At 46.4% G+C, this 24,353-nt stretch overlaps 1 protein-coding gene across 1 annotated transcript in view; it reads left to right on the top strand.

The window, feature by feature from the left end:
• The window catches only part of LYL1 (LYL1 basic helix-loop-helix family member), a 58,620-nt gene extending 35,928 nt beyond the window's left edge, over window positions 1-22,692 (top strand). Inside the window, exons 3-4 of the mRNA XM_075346557.1 lie at window positions 1,687-1,778; window positions 19,833-22,692. Of these exons, the coding sequence (XP_075202672.1) occupies window positions 1,687-1,778; window positions 19,833-20,317 (577 nt within the window). The 3' untranslated portion in view covers window positions 20,318-22,692. The remainder of the gene's footprint in view (window positions 1-1,686; window positions 1,779-19,832) is intronic.
• Window positions 22,693-24,353: the final 1,661 nt, after the last annotated feature.

Below are 24,353 nucleotides of genomic sequence, written 5' to 3'. Positions count from 1 at the left end.
TGATCTTGCTGCGCGCTACGGGTAGGGGTGGTGTGGTGGACGGTTCACGGCCGAAGCCACGGTGTTGGTAAAGTTCGTGACGCCACCCACGGGTCGTGGTGATTGTAGACACCACCGCTGCGGTGAAGGTATGGGGGCTCCCTGGAGCGGTGTAATGGCGCAGCTAGGTGTTGACCCCTCCGTGGGTAGGGGTTGTTGGTCCCGGGGTCCGGTTGGCGAGGGCCGGGGTGCAGGGCGGAGTGTTGCGGTGCGGTGCCTGATGGCACTGTTGTACTCACGATTATAATCACACAAAGAGTCACTGGTAAACCAAGTTCAGTGATGATCGGTGCCCACAGCCGGCTGCGTGTTCTCCAAGTAAGGTTGGTAATGCCCGCCTTTCTCCTGCACCTCTGTGTAGTGATTTTTGACTCCTATGCCTACACAACGGTAGTCCACTCCCCGACTTGTGTACGCCGGAGGAGCCCGTTTGCCCGCAGACGCTGGCCCTTTGGATCTCTGGCCCTTGGCGGTGGCACTTATCCGTACTGGTTGGGCTGTTGCCTTCAATCGGGACTTAGGTGGGAAAGGACCCTGAGGTCCAGACCGCAATCAGTTAATTTGACTAAGATCCAGTGGCTTCTGGACTAGTTCGGGGTCTGAGTACCCCGCCTGGTGCTCCGGTATCCAGTTTGCTCCCGGGTTCGGTTCAGGCGGGCCACTACCCTGTCCCAGTCCCTTACGGTTCCACCGGTCGTCTTCCCGGTCTCCTGCAGGCGGCACTACCGTCTGCCTCCTGGCCGAAAAGGGTACCTAGGCTCCTACCCAGGCCCCTGACAGTCCCTAGTTCTTTCCTCCACTCCTCCTCTGTCAACACTGTTCTTTCTTGTGTTCCCGCCCCAGGCCATCCGAACTCCTCGCACCATGTGTGAACGTCAGGACCTGGGAGGGGCGACTCAGGGTTTCAATGTGCGGCTGCTATTACCTTATTAGGGTGTGGTGTGGTGCGTGGGACTACCTGTGACCCCTGGCTAGTCCAGGGCGTCACAGATCCCTCTGAGTGTAATGACTCTATATAATATATAGGAATAGATCCCTCTGTGTGTAATGACTCCATATCTCTATATAATATATAGGAATAGATCCCGCTGTTTGTAATGACTCTATATAATATAATAATTTTTATTTATATAGCGACAGAGACAATGAGACAATACAAAATAACAAAATTCAGATACCAAGAGGAATGATGGCCCTGCTCGTAAGCATACAGTCTATGTAGAGATAATAAACACGTGAAATAGATCCCACTGTGTGTAATGACTCTATATAATATATGTGTTTCCCTTTTTGTATTGAATTACTGAAATAAATTTACTTTTTGATGATATTCTAATTTATTGAGATGCAACTGTATATGCGAAAGAAATCTACGGTGATTCTTGCATGTTTTTGTTATGTTTTCCTTTTTTTTAATGTGGCTTTTTATTTTTACAGAAACGCTGACAGTGATTATGAGTTTTCATGAGGTCACATCCAAATTGAACTGTTAAAAGTAGATTTTCTGTACAAAAAAGTAGTGGGAAAAAACCCCGCAGTGTTTACGCCAAGTGGAAATATAGCTAATTGTGAAATGTGACATTTTCTTGATTGATAAAAACTCTATTAAAAAGTAAACTTATTGTTTATATTTTGATTCTTTTCTAGTCCCTACCTTCGTGCTTCTAACCTGATCCCAATATTTGCTGGGAGATTTAAGAGGAGAAGCCATTCTGACATCTTGGAAGCACCTTTCATAGGTATAAAAATATATATAGTAATTTAATTTCTGTTAATTTAGCAATGTTCTCCTTATAGACTATTTTTCTATTATGAGTTATACAGTTTCTTCTTGACTGATCGAATGATTGTCAGTTTATTTCCTTCCAATGAAAGGGCTCAAACACATATTTGTGTGATGAATTTGTGTAATCTCCAATATGGCATCTATGGCAGTCTATGGAGTCTTAAGGGGGCTTTACACGCTGCGATATCGTTAGTGAATTATCGTCGGGGTCACGGTGTTTGTGACGCACATCCAGCTTCATTAACGAGATCGCAGTGTGTGATACCTACGACCGACCATAAACGATCGCAAAATAGGTCAAAATCGATTGCCGTGGACAGGTCGTCCTGAAACCAAAAATCGTTGTCTGCTTATTAGCGATGTTGTTCCTCGTTCCTGCGGCAGCACACATCGCTGTGTGTGACACCGCAGGGGTGACGAACATCTCCTTACCTGCGTACCGCCGGCAATGCGGAAGGAAGGAGGTGGGCGGGATATTACGTCCCGCTCATCTCCGCCCCACCGCTTCTTTTGGACAACTGCCGTGTGATGTCGCTGTGACGCCGCACGAACCGCCCCCTTAGAAAGGAGGCTGTTCGCCGGCCAGAGCGACGTTGCAGAGCAGGTATGTGCGTGTGACGGGGACTAACGAGGTTGTGCGCCACGGGCTGCGATTTACCCGTGTCGCACAACCGACGGGGGCGGGTACGATTGCTTGCGATCTTGCTAGCGAGATCGCAGTGTGTAAAGTACCCATTATTGTATCAATGCATGCCTCTGATTTCATGTAGAAGTATGTGTATATATGTTTGTGACAGAAAAAGATTTCTGGCACGCTCCATCAGGTAGTACGCTAACCATCGAGCAACCATAAACCCTGTATACATGGCGGGATCCCAGAAGATGTATAGAGCAGGCCCAGGAAGGGATGTATTAAGCGGTCTCAGGAATGGATGTATGGAGTAGGCTCAAGAGAGAATGTATGGAGTGGCCTCAGGAGTGGATGTATGGAGCGGATGTTATATGGAGCAGGGTAAGGAGGAGCGGATGGATGGAGTTGGCTCTGGAGCAGATGTATGAAGTAGTTTCAGGAGACAATGAATGGAGCGGTCTCAGGATCAGATGTGTAGACTGGGCTCAGGAGTAGATGTATAAAGTGGGCTCAGGAGACGATGTATGGAGCAGGCTCAGGAGACGATATATGGAGCTGATGTATCAAGTGAGCTTAGGAGCTGAACTCAATTAATATGTGCCGCCCCCGTGCCAGCAGCCGTGCTGCTCGGACCCGGATCTGCGGTATGGCTCGAGAGACTCTACCGGACCCGGGGTTCGCGCGGACACTTCGAATAAAAGGGGACGTATTTGTATGGAGGTTGTTGAAAACTGTCTGTGACGCCACCCACGGTGTGTGGTGAGGTGTAGCACCACCGCTGTTGTTGTGGGACTCCCGGGGGCGATGGGCTGGCAGCTGGATGTTAACCCCTCCGTGGGCAGGGATGGTTGCCCCGGGGCCCAATGTCTCTGTGCAGGGGATGGTAACGGCAGGGGCCGGCGCTGCGCACGCGGTTAGGCCAGGGATGTTACTCACGGTTGAATAAATCACACAAGTCCTTTGGTAAACCAAGGTGACGGTGGCCGGCTGCCGCAGCCGGGGGTGTATTTCTGGTCCCGGGCCGGTGGTCAATGCCCATTTCCTCTGCACTTTCTGTGATGAACTTCCTGGTGTGTAATGCGAGAGTCCGCCCCCGGTCCATTGGTTGGGAGCCGTGCCCATCTGATGCTGACCCGTGGGATCTACTGGACCCTGGCGGATGCCCTATCCCTCTCGGTGGGTGGTTTTCTACTTTTCGGGACTTAGGTTGGCACAGGACCTCAAGTCCTGCCCTCAATTGGTTAATTAGCTAGGCCGTCGGTGCCGGTCCTGGCTTCAGGGTCCAAGTACCTGGTTTCCGGGTCGGTTCTCTGGTGTCTGTACCGGCGGGCTAAAACCCTGCCCCGGTCCACCTCGGATCTCCGGCAGCCGTCTTCCCATCTCCTGCTGGCACTGACCACTGTCTGCCACCTAGCCAGTAAGCCGGGGCTCCAACCCGGACACCTGTCAACTTGAACTTCTCAGTTCAACTCCTAAACTTGACTTTCTCACTCCTCCTCCACTACTACTCCAAGCTTCACTGACTGCTTTCCCGCCCCGGGCTCTCCAGACCCCTAGGTGGGCGTTTTCCTTCCGCCTGGTCCCGCCCACTGGTGTGTCTGTCCTTCCCTGATGGGGTGACTAGGATTTTGTCGGCTGATTTAACCCTGTGTGGGAGAGGTGTTATGCGGGGGCCTGTCTGTGTGACTACCTGGTTTTGCCAGGGCGTCACAAATACCCAGTGGGAACTAGCTGTTGAACAGAGCCAAGCTCCTGCTGAAACAAGTAGGATTGGTCAACAGTAGCAGCATCTTAGCAGTTAGAGAGAAAGGGCTGCCTCTAAACCTCCATCCTCTCACCTGTAATGCATTAATATGGCTCTCCATGTTTTAGGAAAGTGAACCCCAAATACTGTAAAACACCTAAAATAAATGCAGCAGATACTCACCATCCCCCAATCCAGCGCTGACTCTTTGACACTGCATGACTCAGCATTTGGCTGCAGTGGTGACGTCACATTGACAGCACACATCACCGCTGCAGCCAAATAGCAGCACTTGTCATTGCAGCCCCCAAAGACCTCGAGCAACTGGGTATTACCATTCTCATTATTAAAGGGGTATGTTCTGAAAAAATACCAATGGTAGCACTGATTAGACAGTGACAATGTAGAGATGCGCCCAACTGGTAACTGACAATTTATTCAGAAACGTCTGTTGGATTAACAGATAAAGGTTCCAGAATTGTTACTTTCTGGGAACTCTTATATTATTATTTTTTTTATTCATTTAAAGCTTGATAGTACATTTCACAGGAGCGTCATATATGTCTTACAATGCAACAGAAGCTTTCACAACATTTTAAAACGTTCTACTCATACACCCCTCCGAAGCCGAGGATGTCACTGTCACAGTGTATAGGAACTGTGTGTATGCTGGCGGTTGGATCGAGGAAGATGTGGTCTAGTGGGTTTGTAGATTCTGTTATCTATCAATCTTGTCTTCCGCTATAAACCCTCTAAAGTAAAACACAAGAAAGAGAAGAGTTCGATGAGAGAAGAAAGATAGGGAATGCCAGTGGTGATTATGTATCAAAACAAAAGTACTGTACTTACAAAGAGCGAGGAAGAAAACGTAATCTTGGGATTTGGTACATAAGTAATAAAGTACCAAAGTTTTTAACTTCACTATATTGTATCATTTTAGATATATGTATCCAAAACTCACGTCACCTACAAGCAGTCTCCCTCTCTCTCTCACATATATATAATATATATATACATATATATATATATATATGTATATATACAGTACAGACCAAAAGTTTGGACAGACCTTCTCTTTCAAAGAGTTTTCTTTATTTTCAGGACTCTGAAAATTGTAGATTCACATTGAAGGCATCAAAACTATGAATTAAAACCTGTGGAATGAAATACTTATAAAGTGTGAAACAACTGAAAATATGTCTTATATTCTGGGTTCTTCAAAGTAGCCGCCTTTTGCTTTCATTACTACTTTGCACACGCTTGGCATTCTCTTGATGAGTTTCAAGAGGCAGTCACCAGAAATGGTTTTCCAACAGTCTTGAAGGAGTTCCCAGAGATGCTTAGCACTTGTTGGCCCTTTTGCCTTCACTCTGCGGTCCAGCTCACCCCAAACCATCTCGATTGGGTTCAGGTCTAGTGACTGTGGAGGCCAGGTTATGTGGCGTAGTTATGATTAAGGACTAGTTTTTTGTTTTTAAATTTATAAAGTCCGAAACGCGTAAAGTGCTATGTTCCATACTCCTCACTATGGTCTTCATATAAGAATTTTTTAACCATGTATTAATAAAGAAATTTGATTTTTAACATATTTTTGGAATTGGTGCTGGGTCCGATTTTTCCCTTTCCCAATTTATGTGGCGTAGCACCCCATCACTCTCCTTCTTAGTCAAATAGCCCTTACACAGCCTGGAGGTGTGTTTGGGGTGATTGTCCTGTTGAAAAATAAATTATGGTCCAACTAAACGCATACCGGATGGAATAGCACGCCGCTGCAAGATGCTGTGGTAGGCATGCTGGTTCAGTATGCCTTCAATTTTGAATAAATCCCCAACAGTGTCACCAGCAAAGCACTCCCACACCATTACACCTCATCCTCCATGCTTCACGGTGGGAACCAGCCATGTAGAGTCCATCCGTTCACTTTTTTTTACAAACACACAGTGGTTGTATCCAAAGATCTCAAATTTGGACTCATCAGACCAAAGCACAGATTTCCACTGGTCTAATGTCCATTCCTTGTGTTCTTTAGTCCAAACAAGTCTCTTCTGCTTGTTGCCTGTCCTTAGCAGTGGTTTCCTAGCAGCTATTTTACCATGAAGGCCTGCTGCACAAAGTCTCCTCTTAACAGTTGTTCTAGAGATGAGAAGGTGTGTCCACACTTTTGGTCTGTACTGTATATGTGTATATATATATATATATATATATATATATATATACTTATATAGTAAGTGTACAGCTTGCATAAGTGTAGATTTGGTGTCCTCTAAATAACTCAACACACAGCCATTAATATAATTACACACAACCATGGATGTCAATGGACACCCACATATACGAGTGACACGAAAGACAGTAAAAAAGACACCTTTATTAATATTGATTAAAACAGTTAAAACAGACAAAAGGTACCGTGAACAGAGAGGGACACAGTCAGGAAAAATTTACCAAAAATTGATGGTTTTTCAGGTGACCAAAATTATACACCTGCACCGGTATACCTGTTTAGACTAAATGTTGAAAAATTGCAGTATTCTGCGCTGCTCATTGGTTATACTAAATCACTACTCAATTGCTATGCAGATGGAATTCCACCAGCCTGCAGAGTATGTGTACGAATATTAATTAACAACCATGTGCAGAGCACAGAGTGCAGTAATAAAGTATTCCACCTGCAGTGAAAACCACTTGCTACCCCTCACCCATCCAGATCCATGCATTGTCCGCGCATGGCATATGTACAAATCATGCATGCTGGTGGAATTCCATCTGCATAGCAATTGAGTAGTGATTTAGTATAACCAATGAGCAGCGCAGAATACTGCAATTTTTCAACATTTAGTCTAAACAGGTATACCGGTGCAGGTGTATAATTTTGGTCACCTGAAAAACCATCAATTTTTGGTAAATTTTTCCTGACTGTGTCCCTCTCTGTTCACGGTACCTTTTGTCTGTTTTAACTGTTTTAATCAATATTAATAAAGGTGTCTTTTTTACTGTCTTTCGTGTCACTCGTATATGTGGGTGTCCATTGACATCCATGGTTGTGTGTAATTATGTTATATAGAGTGCTGAGTTTCACTAAATAGGACATGAGGTTGTTAACACAGCCATTAATGTCTAAACCGCTCGCAACTAAAGTGAGTACACCTACCTCTGAGTATATATTTCCAAATTGTGCCCAATTAGCCATTTTCCCTCCCCAGTGTCATGTGACTCATTAGTGTTACAAGGTCTCAGGTGTGAATGGGGAGCAGGTGTGTTACATTTGGTGTTATCCCTCACACACTCTCTCATACTGGTCACTGGAAGTTAAACATGGCTCCTCATGGCAAAGAATTCTCTGAGGATCTGAAAAAAAGAATTATTGCTTTACATAAAGATGGCCGAGGTTATAAGAAGATTGACACCACCCTGACACTGAGCTGCAACGCGGTGACCAAGACCATACAGCAGTTTAACAAGACAGGATCCACTCAGAACAGGCTTCGCCATGGTCGACCAAAGAGAAGAGTAAAAAGGGTAATATGACCAACACAAAGTCTCCATGAAAATTGTAAAATCCAATTCATTTGACTGATTAAAAGCATCCAGTATCGTACATGGTACAGAGCATTAAAAGAGAAGGAAACCGATAACGCGTTTCTGACCGACGTTGGTACTTAAAGGGAACCTGTCACCGGATGTTTATAATACTTACCTAACGGTCGGCGCGGAGCAGACTGGTCAGATGGGCGTCCCCATTCTCCGGGTCCCGCGCCTCCTCTTTCGGCCATCTTTGTCCTCTTTCTGAAGCTAGTGTGGATGACGCGTTTTACGTCATCTACACTAGCCAACAGTTAGGTCCTGCGCAGGCGCACTTTCATCATGAAGTGATTCCATGGCAACTTTGTGCTGGTCATATTTCCTTGTTTCCTTGGATTTTTTGAGTTCATGACCGTGCACTAGGATCAAGTGAGCTGACATTTGGCTACTATTTGTCTCTTCTACAAAGAAGTTGAGTGCATATGCTCAGCATCATGTGCAGAGGCAGTCTTTTCAAAACAGATGTATGAGTACTGCCAGCATTGCTGCAGAGATTACAGAGGTGGGGGGGTCCGCCAGTCAGCACTCAGATCATACGCCGCACACTGCATCACATTGCTACACAAAGCTGTCGTCCCAAATGGAAGCCTCTTCTAAAAATGATGCACAAGACAGCCACAAACAATTTGCTGAACACAAGCAGACTAAGGACATAGATTACTGGAACTGTCTTGTGGTCTGACGAGGCAAAGATAAACTTATTTGGTTCAGATGGTGTCAAGTGTGTGTGGCAGCAATCAGGAGAGGAGCACAAAGACAAGTGTGTCCTGCCTACAGTCAGGCGTGGTGGTCGGAGTGTCATGGTTTGGGGCTGCATGAGTGCTGCCAGCTGTGGGGAGCTACAGTTCATTGAGGGAACTATGAATGCCAATATGTAGTGTGACATACTGAAGCAGAGCATTATCCCCTCCCTTCATATTACAACATGATAACCACCTCAAACACCTCCAAGACGACTACTGCCTTGCTAGAGTCCTGAGGGTAAAGGTGCTGGACTGGCCAAGCGTTTCCAGACCTAAACCCTATTGAGCATCTGTGCGGCCTCCTCAGCGCAAGGTCTCTAACATCCACCAGGTCCGTGGTGTCGTCATCGAGGATGGAAGAGGATCCAGCGGATCCCGTGAGGATCCAATGAACTCCATGCCCAAAAGACTTAAGGCAGAGCTTGAAAATAAAAGGTGGCCAGACAAAATATCGACACTTTGAGCATAATTTGACAATTTTCACATGTACTCACTTTTGTTGCCAGCGGTTTAGACTGGCTGTGTGTTATTTAGAGGGCACCAAATTTACACTGTAATGCAATCTACAGACTGACTACTGTATATTGTATTAGGCTGGGGCCACACGGGCACTACTGCGATCCACTTGTATGAGACTCGGCTCGTGCTGGCAGTACAGCAGAGCCGAGTGTCATGCCTGTGTCTTTGCAACTGAGGTCCGTTCGTGCGAGCAGACCTCAGCTGCGGGGGGCGGGCCGGCACTCAGGAGGGGAGGGAGGGATTTCTCCCTCTCTCTCCTGCGTAGCCGGCTATAGCCATTCTCGCACTGCACTAGCAGTACACCGGTGTACTGCGAGTGCAGTGCGATTTTTCTCTCGCCCCATTCACTTGAATGGGTGCGAGAGAAAGAGACTCAGCTTACAATCGCAGCATGCTGCGATTGTTTTCTCAGTCCGATTAGGGCTGAGAAAATAATCGCCCATGTGTGCTGACACACAGGCTAGAATTGGTCCGAGGGGAATGCGATGTTTTATCGCACTCCACTCGCACTGTTTTTCTCGCCGTGTGGCTTAGCCCTTATGAGGTCAGATCTAAAGTGCTGACCAAAGAAAAGATATAACAAAATATTTACAAACATGTCAGGGGTATACTCACTTTTGTGACCTTGACAGCCTCATATTTGCCTATGAGGCAGTTAAGCTCAGAGCAGGTGACCTGTAGTCAGTCTGTGCATCACAGTCTGTAAATGGACCATGTTTCATGAACCTCAAGATTTGTCCTAAGGGGATATGCCTATTGTGATATCCTCCCAATTTAGGACTCCATCTGACTGTACCTGAAAGGCAGAATTCAGATGTTCTTGCAAAAGAGCCATTAATAATAATTTTTATTTCTATATTGCCAATATATTCCGCATCACTTTACAATTATGTATCAATGACTTCAATGGTGCAAACAGAGTCCAAAATACACAACTTTGGATACCTATTGACCTCCTTTCCAGCAATGTCTGTTATTTTAACCAGACACAATAGTGTTTGGCACATTGATCTCAATAACTCAGTTCATCTGAAGGTCTGAATTCTAGAGTCTTTAGGCTTTCAGGCAGAAGCCCCCTGAACAAGGATGTTGAAGCGAAACTGTTGTTTTAATTTTTACTCCATAAATCAATAGTACATGTGATAATGACATTTTTGTGTACTCACCTTAAAATGTCTTCCTTGGAGCCTTTCATTGGGGGACACAGACAGTGGGTATTATGGTGTCTCCAGGGAGGCGTGACACTAGATTTGAAAAAGTGTTAGCTCCTCCCCCCACAGCATATACCCTAGCTAGGCAGGAAACTAACTCAGTTTGGTGTAAAAGCAGTAGGAGAAGGACAACCAAAACCACAAGGGTGGGAGCTGTGTCCCCCAATGAAAGGCTCCAAGGAAGACATTTTACGGTGAGTACACAAAAATGTAATTTCCTTTCTCGCCTTTTTATTGGGGAACACAGACAGTGGGACGTCCCAAAGCAGTCCCTGGGTGGGAGCTGAACTATTAACAGTGTATAACATCAGACTAAGAGCTGATTAACGACTGCAACTGCAGTGAACATATATCAAATCAATGTCAAAAAACCGAGCAGTGGCCACTTATAAATGGGCCACTGCTGCCTGAAGGACTTGTCTTCCAAGAGCAGCTCCATGGAAGCATGCGTATGCACTCTGTAGAATTTTGTAAATGTGTGCACACTGGACCAGGTAGCGGCCTTGCAAAGTTAGGCCGCCGAAGCCTGATGGCGGATAGCCCGGGAAGCACCCACTGCTCGCGTAGTGGGCCCGCACAGATTGAGGAGGAACAACACCTCGTGTTTTGTAAGCCTCACAGATGGCAGTCCTAATCCATCGAGAAATCGTGGATTTGGAAGCCCGGTCGCCCTTTTTGTGTCCTTGTGAGCGGACGAAGAGGGCATCGGACTTGCGCAACGGCGCTGTTCTGGAGATGTAGATCCGCAGAGCCCTGACAAGATCTAGAGTGTGAAGGGCTTTTTCAAAAGAGTGGACCGGAACCGGGCAGAATGACGGCAACACAATGTCCTCGTTTAAGTGGAAAGAAGATACGACCTTCGGGAGAAAAGCAGGGGAAGGCCAAAGGACCACCTTATCATGATGGAAAATCAGGTAAGGTGAGCGACAGGAAAGAGCCGCTAGTTCGGACACTCGCCTGATAGAGGTAATGGCGACCAAAAAGGCAACCTTCCAGGACAATCGTTGAAGAGAGATTTCTCTCAGAGGTTCGAAGGGAGGAAGCTGAAGAGCTCCGAGAACCAGATTCAGATCCCAGGGATCTAAGGGGGGGCGATAAGCAGGGCTGTGGAGTCGGTAAGCCAAACCTTCGACTCCGACTCCTCAATTTCTCTTGCACCGACTCCGACTCCGGCTCCGATTCCGACTCCTACATATATTGCTTATAGTTAGGTGAAAAATTTATTGTAGTACATGAACATGTGTATGTGAACATCAGACATTTAATAATTTTTATGATATAATAATCAAGATATTTGGATAGAACATAAAATATATTTATTGGAATACAACTTTAGAACACAAAAAACTAATAAATTGTAAATATGTAATACACTATGTAATATACAGTAGATTACATATATATCTTGTGTGTGTGTATATATATATATATATATATATATATACATACATATACATACACATACACAGTGCCTACAAGTAGTATTCAACCCCCTGCAGATTTAGCAGGTTTACACATTCGGAATTAACTTGGCATTGTGACATTTGGACTGTAGATCAGCCTGGAAGTGTGAAATGCACTGCAGCAAAAAAGAAATGTTATTTATTAATTTGGTTTTTTTTTAAATGGTGAAAAGTTTATTCAGAGGGTCATTTATTCAACCCCTCAAACCACCAGAATTCTGTTTGGTTCCCCTAAAGTATTAAAAAGTATTTCAGGCACAAAGAACAATGAGCTTCACATGTTTGGATTAATTATCTCTTTTTCCAGCCTTTTCTGACTAATTAAGACCCTCCCCAAACTTGTGAACAGCACTCATACTTGGTCAACATGGGAAAGACAAAGGAGCATTCCAAGGCCATCAGAGACAAGATCGTGGAGGGTCACAAGGCTGGCAAGGGGTACAAAACCCTTTCCAAGGAGTTGGGCCTACCTGTCTCCACTGTTGGGAGCATCATCCGGAAGTGGAAGGCTTATGGAACTACTGTTAGCCTTCCACGTCCTGGACAGCCTTTGAAAGTTTCCACCCGTGCCGAGGCCAGGCTTGTCCGAAGAGTCAAGGCTAACCCAAGGACAACAAGGAAGGAGCTCCAGGAAGATCTCATGGCAGTGGGGACATTGGTTTCAGTCAATACCATAAGTAACGTACTCCACCGCAATGGTCTCCATTCCAGACGAGCCCGTAAGGTACCTTTACTTTCCAAGCGTCATGTCAAGGCTCGTCTACAGTTTGCTCATGATCACTTGGAGGACTCTGAGACAGACTGGTTCAAGGTTCTCTGGTCTGATGAGACCAAGATCGAGATCTTTGGTGCCAACCACACACGTGACGTTTGGAGACTGGATGGCACTGCATACGAGCCCAAGAATACCATCCCTACAGTCAAGCATGGTGGTGGCAGCATCATGCTGTTGGGATGTTTCTCAGCCAAGGGGCCTGGCCATCTGGTCCGCATCCATGGGAAGATGGATAGCACGGCCTACCTGGAGATTTTGGCCAAGAACCTCCGCTCCTCCATCAAGGATCTTAAGATGGGTCGTCATTTCATCTTCCAACAAGACAATGACCCAAAGCACACAGCCAAGAAAACCAAGGCCTGGTTCAAGAGGGAAAAAATCAAGGTGTTGCAGTGGCCTAGTCAGTCTCCTGACCTTAACCCAATTGAAAACTTGTGGAAGGAGCTCAAGATTAAAGTCCACATGAGACACCCAAAGAACCTAGATAACTTGGAGAAGATCTGCATGGAGGAGTGGGCCAAGATAACTCCAGAGACCTGTGCCGGCCTGATCAGGTCTTATAAAAGACGATTATTAGCTGTATTTGCAAACAAGGGTTATTCCACAAAATATTAAACCTAGGGGTTGAATAATAATTGACCCACACTTTTATGTTGAAAATTTATTAAAATTTAACTGAGCAACATAACTTGTTGGTTTGTGAGATTTATGCATCTGTTAATAAATCCTGCTCTTGTTTGAAGTTTGCAGGCTCTAACTTATTTGCATCTTATCAAACCTGCTAAATCTGCAGGGGGTTGAATACTACTTGTAGGCACTGAATATATTACATATTGTATTACATATTTACAATTTATTAGTTTTTTGTGTTCTAAAGTTGTATTCCAATAAATATTTTATGTTCTATCCAAATATCTTGCTTATTGTATCATAAAAATTATTAAATGTCTGATGTTCACATTGTACTACAATACATTTTTCACTTAAATATAAGCATTATACTAAACATTATTTAGTAAAATATTCAGCACATTCTGCATTGCACTACTGTCCCCAATTTATTATATATTTTAGGAGTCGGAGTCGGTGCATTTTATACCGACTCCGACTCCAACTCCACCAAAATGAGCTCCGACTCCGACTCCACAGCCCTGGCGATAAGGAGGGACCAAATGTGCTACCCCTTGAAGAAAGATACGGACCTGAGGGCGAGAAGCCAGCTGCTTCTGGAAAAATATTGACAAGGCAGAAACTTGTCCTTTAAGGGTACTGAGAACTAGTCCCGAGTCCAGACCGTCTTGCAGAAAGGCAAGAACATTAGGGATTGAAAAGGTAAGGGGCGACCGATTAAGACGGTCACACCAGGAAAGATAAGTCTTCCAGGTCCTGTGGTAGACACTGGCGGAGGAGGGCTTCTGAGCATTAAGCATGGTGTGAACTACCTTAGAAGAAAGACCTGATTTGGCTAGAATCAAGGATTCAAGCGCCACGCCGTCAAATGCAGCTGTGCTGTATTCTGGTGGAATATTGGACCTTGCGACAGAAGATCCGGGCGGTCGGGAAGACGTCAGGGAGTGTCGCCGAGCAGTTGGAGAAGCTCTGGGTACCAGGCTCTCCTGGGCCAGTCCGGGGCCACGAGGATCACCGGGATTCCCTCCGCTTTGATTTTCTTGATTACTCTCGGAATGAGAGGAAATGGAGGGAAGATGTAGGGTAGGCGGAACTGCTCCCACGGAAAGACTAGAGCGTCGGAGCCGATCGCTAGCAGGTCTCTCGACCGGGATATGAAGGGACGTATTTTGGCATTCATCCGAGACGCCATGAGGTCCACATCTGGGAGTCCCCAACGAAGAGTGATCTGATGGAACACTTCGTTGGGGACCATTCCCCTGCCGCTAGACCTTGCCTGCTGAGAAAGTCTGCGGCCCAGTTGTCTACCCCTGGGATATGGACAGCTGAAATAATGGGGATGTGCTTCTCTGCCCAAAGAAGAATCCTGGATACTTCCTTCATCGCTGCGTTGCTGCGAGTTCCTCCCTGACGGTTGATGTAAGCCATGGCCGTGGCATTGTCTGACTGGATCCGAACAGGGAGGCCCAATAGTAAGGGTTGAAAATTCTGAAGGGCCAAAAATATGTCTCTGATCTCCAGAACATTGATGTGCAGGGAGCGCTCGGAAGGAGACCAGCGTCCGTGAACAGTGTGGTGGAGAAACACCGCCCCCCAGCCTATCAGGCTGGCATCCGTCGTGACTACTTGCCAGTGGACCGGGCGGAAGGACTTCCCTTGAGATAGGGATGAGGCTTGAGTCGACCAGACGAGGGAGCTGAGCGCAGACCGAGATAGGCGGACTGACCGGTCTAGGGAAGCTGGATTCTTGTCCCAGGAGGATAGAGGATCCAGTTGTAGAGGGCGCAGATGGAATTGGGCAAAGGACACGGCTTCTATGACCGCCACCAACTTGCCTAACACTCTCATTCCATTCTGAAGGGATGTGTGACGGCGAGAGCAGAGGGATTGGGCGGCCCGGATCAGGGAAGACTTCTTGTCTTCTGGGAGAAAAACCCGGGACTGAGCCGTGTCTATCAGCATACCTAAAAAGGTGATGCGCTGATGAGAAATGAGGGATGACTTGTTGAAGTTGATAAGCCACCCTAGCCTTGACAGCATGTCTAGGCAAATCTGCACGCTTTCTGAGCAAACTTGAAGAGAGCTCCCTTTGACAAGAAGGTCGTCCAAATAGAAACGACCAGGATGCCTCTGCGGTGTAAAATGGACATGACGGCCACCATGACCTTTGTGAAGACCTGAGGCACAGTGGCCAGCCCAAAGGGGAGGGCCCTGAATTGGAAATGACGGTGTCCTACGGCAAAACGAAGGAACCGTTGTTGAGAGACACATATGGGAATGTGTAAATAAGCATCGTGAACGTCTATGGACGCTAGGAATTGTCCAGGTTCCATGGCGGCTAGCACTGCTCTCAATGATTCCATTCGGAAAGTTCGAATCTGTACGAATTTGTTCAGCCGTTTGAGGTCCAAGATAGGGCGGACAGAGCCATCTTTTTTGGGAACGACAAAAAGGTTTGAATAGAAACCTTTGCCGCGCTGTTCCAGGGGGCACTGGAATGATAACGTTTGCTGTCTGTAAAGAGGCTATGGCCTGAAATAAGGCCTGGCTTTGCGTTTTGAACTTTGGAAGACAAGAACGCAGAAACCTGTTGGCCGGCAGGGAATGAAAATCGATCTTGTAACCTGAGGTGACGATTTCTCGAACCCAAGCATCGTGAGTGTGGTCTAGCCAGATATCCCGAAAAAGCAGAAGCCGCCCTCCAACAGGAGTCGGATCTGAGGGATACCTGGCGTCATGCTGAGGGGGCCTGTACAGAGCGAGGTCCTTTGGGTTTAGGTTGCTTGGAGTGGGAACACAAGGAAGAGCCCCTTGAGGGACCGGATCCTTGATCGGAGCGTTGGGACGATCCTTGGGCTGATGGTTTTTGGGGGGCAGGCCGAAAGGTCTGCCTGCGCCAAGGAGATTTTTTAAAATTCCTGGATACAGGCCGCTTTTGAGGTAGAATGGTACTTTTACCACCCGTCGTCTCAGATATGAGTTTGTCCAAGGATTCTCCAAACAGACGCAGGCCATGGAAGGGGAGTGTGGACAGGGATTTCTTGGAGGCACTGTCCGCATTCCATATTTTTAGCCAAAGGACTCTGCGGGCAAAGACAGCATTGGCCGCCAATAGGGCTGACAAACTAGCTGCATCTAGGGAGCCATGAAGAAAATTATTAGAGGCTAGAGAGAAGAAATCAAGGATCTCAAAAGCCGCCGGGGGAATATTACAAGAGCGAAGCATCCTGCGTAGGTTCTTGCTCCACACCCCCATAGCTCTCACGACCCATGTTAAGGCAAACAGGGGGTGAAGAGAGGAGCCCAAAGCCTGGAAAATAGATTTGACCGCAGCATCAACTGCGCGGTCGGACGAGTCCTTGAGAGACGCGTTGTCTGAAACAGACATGACCGTGTGTTTAGCCAGTCTCGATACTGGCGGATCCACAACGGGGGGTACTGACCAGGGCTTAACCATTTCAGAGTGAAAGGGATAAGCGAATGAAGAGAAGGGTTTTTTATTCAACCTTCTATCAGGGTGATCCCACCGTTTAGATATAATTTGCCGAAAAAACGGATCCTGAGCAAAGGATTTAGGAGGCTTCTTGGCCCGCTTGATTGCTGACTGAGAAGTCGGGTCAGGAGGCTGATCGGAGATTGACAGAGAGTGATTGACAGCCGAAATTAGTGTGTCTTCTATATGCCTAGACTCAGAAAGGACATCTGAATCAGAGTCAGACTACTAAAGGTCACGGAACCTCGGTCAGACTGACTATCGTCCGAGTCGGATGAGGCGTAGAGGTCGCAATGGCGCCTTTTGGAAACAGCCTTTTTACGTTCTGAGGAAGAGGGACCAGACGAAGCAGGCGGGCTCCTCTGAGAGAGCTGGGCCGGGGGAAGGCTGTGGGAGCCTGAGGACGGCTAGGATATCTGAGCAGCAAGGTCATCTAACCTTTTAGACATCAGAAGAGTCCATGCAGGCATTATGTCATCAGACGGAGGTGCTGCCTGGCCGGTGGCCGGAGCAGAATCCAAAGACTGCACGGCATCCTGGTCCGGCAACGGGGTCTGTTGTGACACGGTAGTAGGGGCATCGCAGCCCCGGCATAGTGGATAGCTTTGGCCATTAGAAAACGAGCGTCCACAGGTGGTACAGGCATGGTACAGGTCCGTAGAGGACGCCTGGGAAGGTTTATCACCCTTGCGATTACGCATGTCAGCAATAGAGTCCTACAGCCCTATAGGGATAGAGTTATATGAGTGAGGAGCCACTAGCAGTATTATAAAGTGACTGCTATGCACAGCCGGTATATACTGTAGCAAAATGGCATATACTGTCAAACAGCCGGCATATACCTGCAGGCAGAGCCAGTATATACCGCTAATAGCTGATATACACCGCTAGCCAGCAGGCACACACCGCTAGAGAGACAGCGATATACCGCTGAGCAGAATGGTATATAGTGCTGCAGAAGTGCAGAGCCAAGGAGGCGATCTCACCCGTGTCTGCTCCCCACTTAGAAAATGGTATCCATCGTTCCTGGCAGCATGGAGGAGTGAGACGGCCCCCGGAGGCTGATTGGTCTCAGGGCTGGGACTAACGTGACAACCAATCAGAAGGAGAGCCGCTGCGAGTGAGGGAGCGGCCCCCAGAGCAGTGAGAGGGGGCGTAGCTAGAATGCAGGCCGACACCAGGGGCTAAATTAATGAGTCTCCCCGGGATCACGGCCTTCATCGCCCCACCGGCGCCTTTTCAGGCGGCGGTTTGGATGCAGGGGACAGATGACTCGTCGTCTCCCTACCTGCTCCTGGCTCCGTCTGAAGACGCGTCGGTCCGGTGATGCGGGGATCTCGGGGACGCATCTTCGGCTCAAGGCTGAAGCAGGTCCTCGGCTCTGCTTAGCCCTCTGGAGCTACCTTGGTGTGAGGTGCTTCCAGGGAGCCTGGAGGGGTACGCAGACCCGACCACTTGGGCGCGAGGGAAGACTGACGGCTTGTGCACACCAGGTTTCCTCTGCCCGTATGCGGGGGGAACGAGGGTGGCAAGGCACCCCGGTATTGCCCCATAATAAAAAATAGAATGATTAAGAAAAAACAAAATAAAATAAAAAATAAAAACAAAATAAGCTGGCCTAAGGCACTGGTAGAGCTCAGGCCGGACATGTCAGCCTCCGTGCTGACACTAGGAAAAAACTGAGCTAGTTTCCTGCCTAGCTAGGGTATATGCTGTGGGGGGAGGAGCTAACACTTTTTCAAATCTAGTGTCACGCCTCCCTGGAGACATCATAATACCCACTGTCTGTGTCCCCCAATGAAAAGGCGAGAAAGGAAAGTAACTTTGTAATGCATCTTATTAGATAAATCTGCTTCTTTTCTCCTCTTGTATTTATTTTTCACTTTCAATTTTTTCAATTAGTAAAATCTGTATTTAGTGAAGACTAATGTTCACATTACTGAAATAGGAGATGGCAGTTGGTACTTTTAAAATTCTATGGAGGAGGAGGAGCTAGAGACGGAGACAGACATTCTGCTGCAAGTTCTCTATAGAACTTTACAGACAGACAGGGAAAGAAAGGGAAAGAGAGACAGGTTAAGAGACAGACACAGACAGGTTACGAGACAGACACAGACAGGTAAAGAGACAGACACAGACAGGAAAAGAAACAGACACAGACAAAGAGGGAAACAGACAGACAGGGAAAGAGAGGGAAAGAGACAGACAGGGTAAGAGACAGACAAAGACAGGTAAAGAGACAGACACAGACAGGTTAAGAGACAGGGAAAGAGACAAACAGGGAAAGAGAGGGAAAGAGACAGACAGGGAAAGAGAGGGAAAGAGACAGACAGGGAAAGAGAGGGAAAGAGACAGACAGGGAAAGAGAGGGAAAGAGACAGGGAAAGTGACAGAGATAGACAGACAGGGAAAGAGATAGATAGACAGACAGGGAAAGAGATTGAGACCGACAAAGAGATAGAGAGAGAGACAGAGAGATTTATACAGAGGAGGAGACAGACATTATAATTACATTTATAGCTATTTGTTTTGTGGTTTTTGTGTGCAGAATACATTTTTGTTAATACGTTCTATTTTGTTAACAGCAGTTATTAACCCGGGCGAAGTCGGGTAGTACAGCTAGTATATATGTATATTTATATATATACCGTGTGTATATAAATATATATTTTTTTTGTTGTTTCTAAATGATTCTGAACTTGTTTTCTTTGCATTATCTGAGGTCTGAAAATAATGCATTTTTTTTTTGTGACTTAGACCATTTCATATTTTCAGAAGATAAATACAAAATTTATTGCTTGGAGATCCGGAGCCGTTGTCAGTAGTTTATAGAATAAAAGAACAATTTACATTTTACTCAAAAATATACCTATAGAGAGAAAAATCAGAAAAACTGACAATTTTGCAGTGGTGTCTTAATTTTTGCCAGAGCTATATATATATATATATATATATATATATATATATATATATAAAGTTAAAAGGACGGTTACTCTTTACTACAATGTAAACAGAGACAAAAATAACCAGAGGCAAAATTAAGATGCTGGATTCCAGACAACAAATGTAAAAATGTTGGACTATTGACGCACATTTATCATTACTCTGTAGATTATACTAAAGTCTTAGTAAAGTTTATATTTTCTAAGAACAGAGACCAGCAGTCAATATAGCAATTTATTTTCCTTCTGTTAACCCTATGTTTCCATTCCGTAGTACGACAGCCACAAAAAGTCGCCCGTCGGGTCTTCACTAACAGCCGGGAACGATGGAGACAGCAGAACGTAAATGGCGCCTTTGCTGAACTACGGAAGCTGATCCCCACCCATCCACCTGACAAAAAGCTGAGCAAGAATGAAATTCTACGCCTGGCGATGCGATACATTACTTTTCTGGTTGGCCTGCTGGGTGACCAACATAATTCACCTCCTAAAACTTCTCCTTCCATGAGAAGATACTCACACACTGTCCATGCTTTGGTCCCAAAGGTCAAAGAGAGTCACAGCCCTACATCAAGCCTGCCTGTTCTGGAAGATGGGGAGAAAAACAGACGATTTGAGGGAACAGTTTCTCCAATGTGTGGGAGCTGTGGGGATAGCATAGAGACTGATGAGGAGGAGGAGCGCGACAGAGAAAGTGTCTCATCCTCAGCAAGCACAAAAATGACCATGGTCACATCAGAAGTGAGGGAAAGTCGGTGAGGAGCGTGGAAGGAAGGGGGCCTGACCTTCCTTCATAACTTCACTTTGCTGAATGGACGTAATGGACAAGCCTTACAAGTTGTCATGAATTTTTATACTTAGTGTTGATTTACTTTCATTTAAGTACAATTTAGTCCAGTGTCTCCAGATGACATTCCCTCCATTATTGACCAGGGCATTTCACTCAGTATGGGAAGAAAATATTCCATATGTTTCTTTGTAAGTTAAAGGAGTTGTCCGGTGAAAACAAGTTATCACCAATAGGGAGGAGACGTGATCACTTGCTGATCAGTGGGGGTCCGAAGCATGGAACCCGCACTGATTGCCAAAACTAGCCACTTTTATCCCCTTTAGAATGGGCAGCTGTGGGTATGCTCGACCACTGTTCCATTAATTTTCTCTGGAGCTGCTAATCCACTTTTTCTGGAAGCCCCATAGAGAATTAATAGAGCCGAAGTCGTTCTTCCAACCTGCCGCTCCATTTTGTACCAGGGATAAAAATTCCGTTCTGCTGATCAGTGCGGGTCACCTATTCTGTGAATAGGTGATTACTTGTTTTCACTGAAAAACCCCTTTAGGGTCGTCACTGACTGACCACTCTACTTAGAGATTTTGGCCTCTATGAAATCCCCTCTTTCTTAAGGGGACTGCCAGACAATTTGGATAGCTTAGACCCGTTTCACACATCCGGCATTTCGCCGGATGCCGGATCCGGCATGCATGCAGTACAGTACATTCATTTACGGTGGAAACGCGACACCATATGATTGTGTGCTTCATGCACAACCGCATTTGTCATTATGGTGTCGCACTTCCACTGTAAATGAATGTACTGTTCTGCATGCGTGCCGGATCCGGCGAAATGCCGAATGTGCGAAACGGGCCTGAGCAAAAATGATGGAATCACTGAATCATGGAGAAGGGTTTGCTCACATCTACATATAAAAAAATCAGTCTGATTTTCATCCAGAAAAGGTGGACCAGTGAAATCCATTCGGTATTCCATATGTGAGTGTGCAATGTTTTTCTCGCCTAGCATCCGTATGACATTCGTCTTTTTTTCTAAGCAGCTACAATTATATGCAGTGTTCTATGCTACAGAATGGTAATGTGTCAGAAAACGGATGCCACTTGAATGGTCTGTGTGCGTTCTGCTTTTCTTCTTGTACCCATAGACTTACATTGACGAATCACAGCGACCATACACAGCATGATGCGATGTTTCCCTGAAGCCAAAAACATATCAGAAAAAAAAAATCACAGATCAGTGCTGCATCATTGGTTATCATTGGTGCGAATCCAATGCGATTTTTCATCGGTTTGCACTCGGCGTATTTATACGTGGATGTGAGCGAACCCTAATACTGGTAATCTATTACAGACTTACCTTTTTAAGAAATAAACCTATTGTAGGCATTTCCCAAGGGTTTCTGTAGTTCTCATGCTAAGTCCTAATGGTATAAAAGTCCCAATCAGACAAGTCATGATGAGTACAATCTGACAAATATATGAGAAGTGAAGGAGCTTGTAGTTCTCTGCAGTCCTAAGGAATAGGCCTCATTCTCACATGTAGTACATCAGTATTTGAAAGCTAATATTAGGCCAAAGTCACACTTGCGAGTGACTCGCACAAGTCTCGTATCGCATCACCCGGAATAGCCGCACACTCTCCGGAGCTGCATAGAAATACATGCAGCTCACCCACTCCTGTCAAGACAGTGTGCGGCCGTGCTGGGTGATGCGATGCAAGTCACTCACAAGTGTGACTCCGGCCTTAAGGCCTAAGCCACATGGCATGAAAATCGGACAGAGTGGAATGCGATAAAACATCGCATTCCACATAGACCAATATTAGCCTATGTGTCAGCACCCATGAGCGATTATTTTCTCGGCCCCAATCGGACCGAGAAAACAATCGCAGCATGCTGCGATTGTAATCCGAGACTCTTTCTCTCGCACCCATTCAAGTCTATGGGGTGAGAGAAAGATCGCACTGCACTCCACGGTACACCGGTGTACTGCGAGTGCAGAGCGAGAATGGCAATAGCCGGCAACGAAGGAGAGAGGGAGATAAATCCCTTCCTCCCCTCCGCAGCACCGACCCACCCCTCCTCAGTGCCGGCCCGTCCCCCGCAGCTGAGGTCCGATTGCATGATCGGACCTCAGTCGCAGTGACACTCGGCTCCTGCTGTGCTGACGAGTGTCATGCGAGGATCGCATTAGTCCCCGTGTGGCCCTAGCCTAAAGAATGGCCTCCAAACATTGAAGAGGTACAAATCTTTCCATTATACTTTTTTTCTGTTCTCGTTCCACCCCTTTTTTGGTTTGTTTTATAAGGTTGCCTTCATAATGTAGGTGTAGAGATCCTGATTCCAGCGATGTGTCATTACTGGTCTGCTTTCTGCAGTTTTGAAATCCATGTTTCATTCGCTGGAGATCTACCATTTTTCTGAATGCTGTGCCCTGTATAACCCTGCCCACACCACTGATTGGCAGATGTACACTGCATAGGCAGAAAGCTGATAATCAATGATGGGGCGGGGTTATACAGAGCTCATGAATATGAACGACTGAATGGCGGCAGACTTGTTTGTCCTTTATTGATAATCTCCTGCTCATAAAACTGTGATTTTATGAAACTCTGCGAGTAGACCAGTGAGTGACACATTGCTGGAATGAGAGTCTCTGAGTCTACAAAATGCAAAAACCTGGTGGCAAATTCTCTTTAAGGAAAATATTCACCAGACCCAAGTGATTGTGCAGAGAAACCACACAAAGACTGCACCGGGCTGCTGCGGTTAAGAGCATGTGAACACAGTCAAATACTGATGCAATAACTGAACAGAATATACAAGTACACTTAAGGCAGAGGTCTCAAACACGCGGACCGCGTGCCACATGTGGGCCCTGAGGCTGCTTCTTGTGGCCCCCAGACACCTAGACCACGTGACGATTGCTGCCCGGTACATAGACGGGGCAACCGCCGTCAGCACTTTTCTAGCGGTGAGTATAATCTGCACACCGCGCAGAGCAGCACGTCTCTACACAGCTTTACTAATGGCAGCTGCCGCCGGCCAATCAGAGGCCAGAAGCTAACGTGGGTGTATTCTGATTGGCTGGCGCGGCTGCTATTAGTAAAGATGTGAGGAGAGCAGCAGTACCACAAATCGCTCCCCAGTAGGAACTTGCTGATGGCGGCCCCATGTATATGTGGGGTCGAAATTGTCACGGGCTCTAGGTGCCGGTGGCTTCAAGAAGCCGTTAAGGAGGACAGCGACGGAACGGAGGAAAGGTGAGAAAAATATATTTTTTTTCTTGTATGTGAACGTCACAATGGGATATTACAGGATGGGACATTACTACCAGGGGACAATATGGTCACATTACTATCAGAGCACATTATGGGCACATTACCACAGGGGACAATATGGGCACATTACTACCAGGGGACAATATGGGTACATTACCACAGGGGACAATATGGGCACATTACTACTAGAGCACAATATGGGCACAACTACAAGATGGGGACAATATGGCCACATTACTACTAGAGCACAATATGGGCACAATACTACCAGGGAGCAATATGGGCTCATTACCACAAGGGCACAATATGGGCACATTACCACAAGGGCACAATATGGGCACATTACCACAGCGAACAATATGGTCACATTACTACAAGGGGACAATATGGCCACATTACTACTAGAGCACAATATGGGCACATTACTACCAGGGGACAATATGGGCACATTACTACCAGGGTGCAATATGGGCACATTACTACAAGGGGGCAATATGGGCACATTACTACAAGGGCACAATATAGGCACATGACTACAATGGTGCAATAAGGGCACATTACTACAAGGGGGCAATATTGTCACATTACCACAGGGGACAATATGGGCACATTACTACCAGGGGGAAATATAGGCACATTACTACTAGGGGGCAATATGGGCAGATTACTACCAGGGGGCAATATGGGCACATTACTACAAGGGCACAATATAGGCACATGACTACA

The sequence above is a fragment of the Anomaloglossus baeobatrachus genome, chromosome 4 (genome assembly GCF_048569485.1).
Source record: "Anomaloglossus baeobatrachus isolate aAnoBae1 chromosome 4, aAnoBae1.hap1, whole genome shotgun sequence".
NCBI classification, from domain to species: domain Eukaryota; kingdom Metazoa; phylum Chordata; class Amphibia; order Anura; family Aromobatidae; genus Anomaloglossus; species Anomaloglossus baeobatrachus.
The sequence above is the reverse complement of the archived record's forward strand: the minus strand, read 5'-3'. Positions and strand labels throughout refer to the sequence as shown.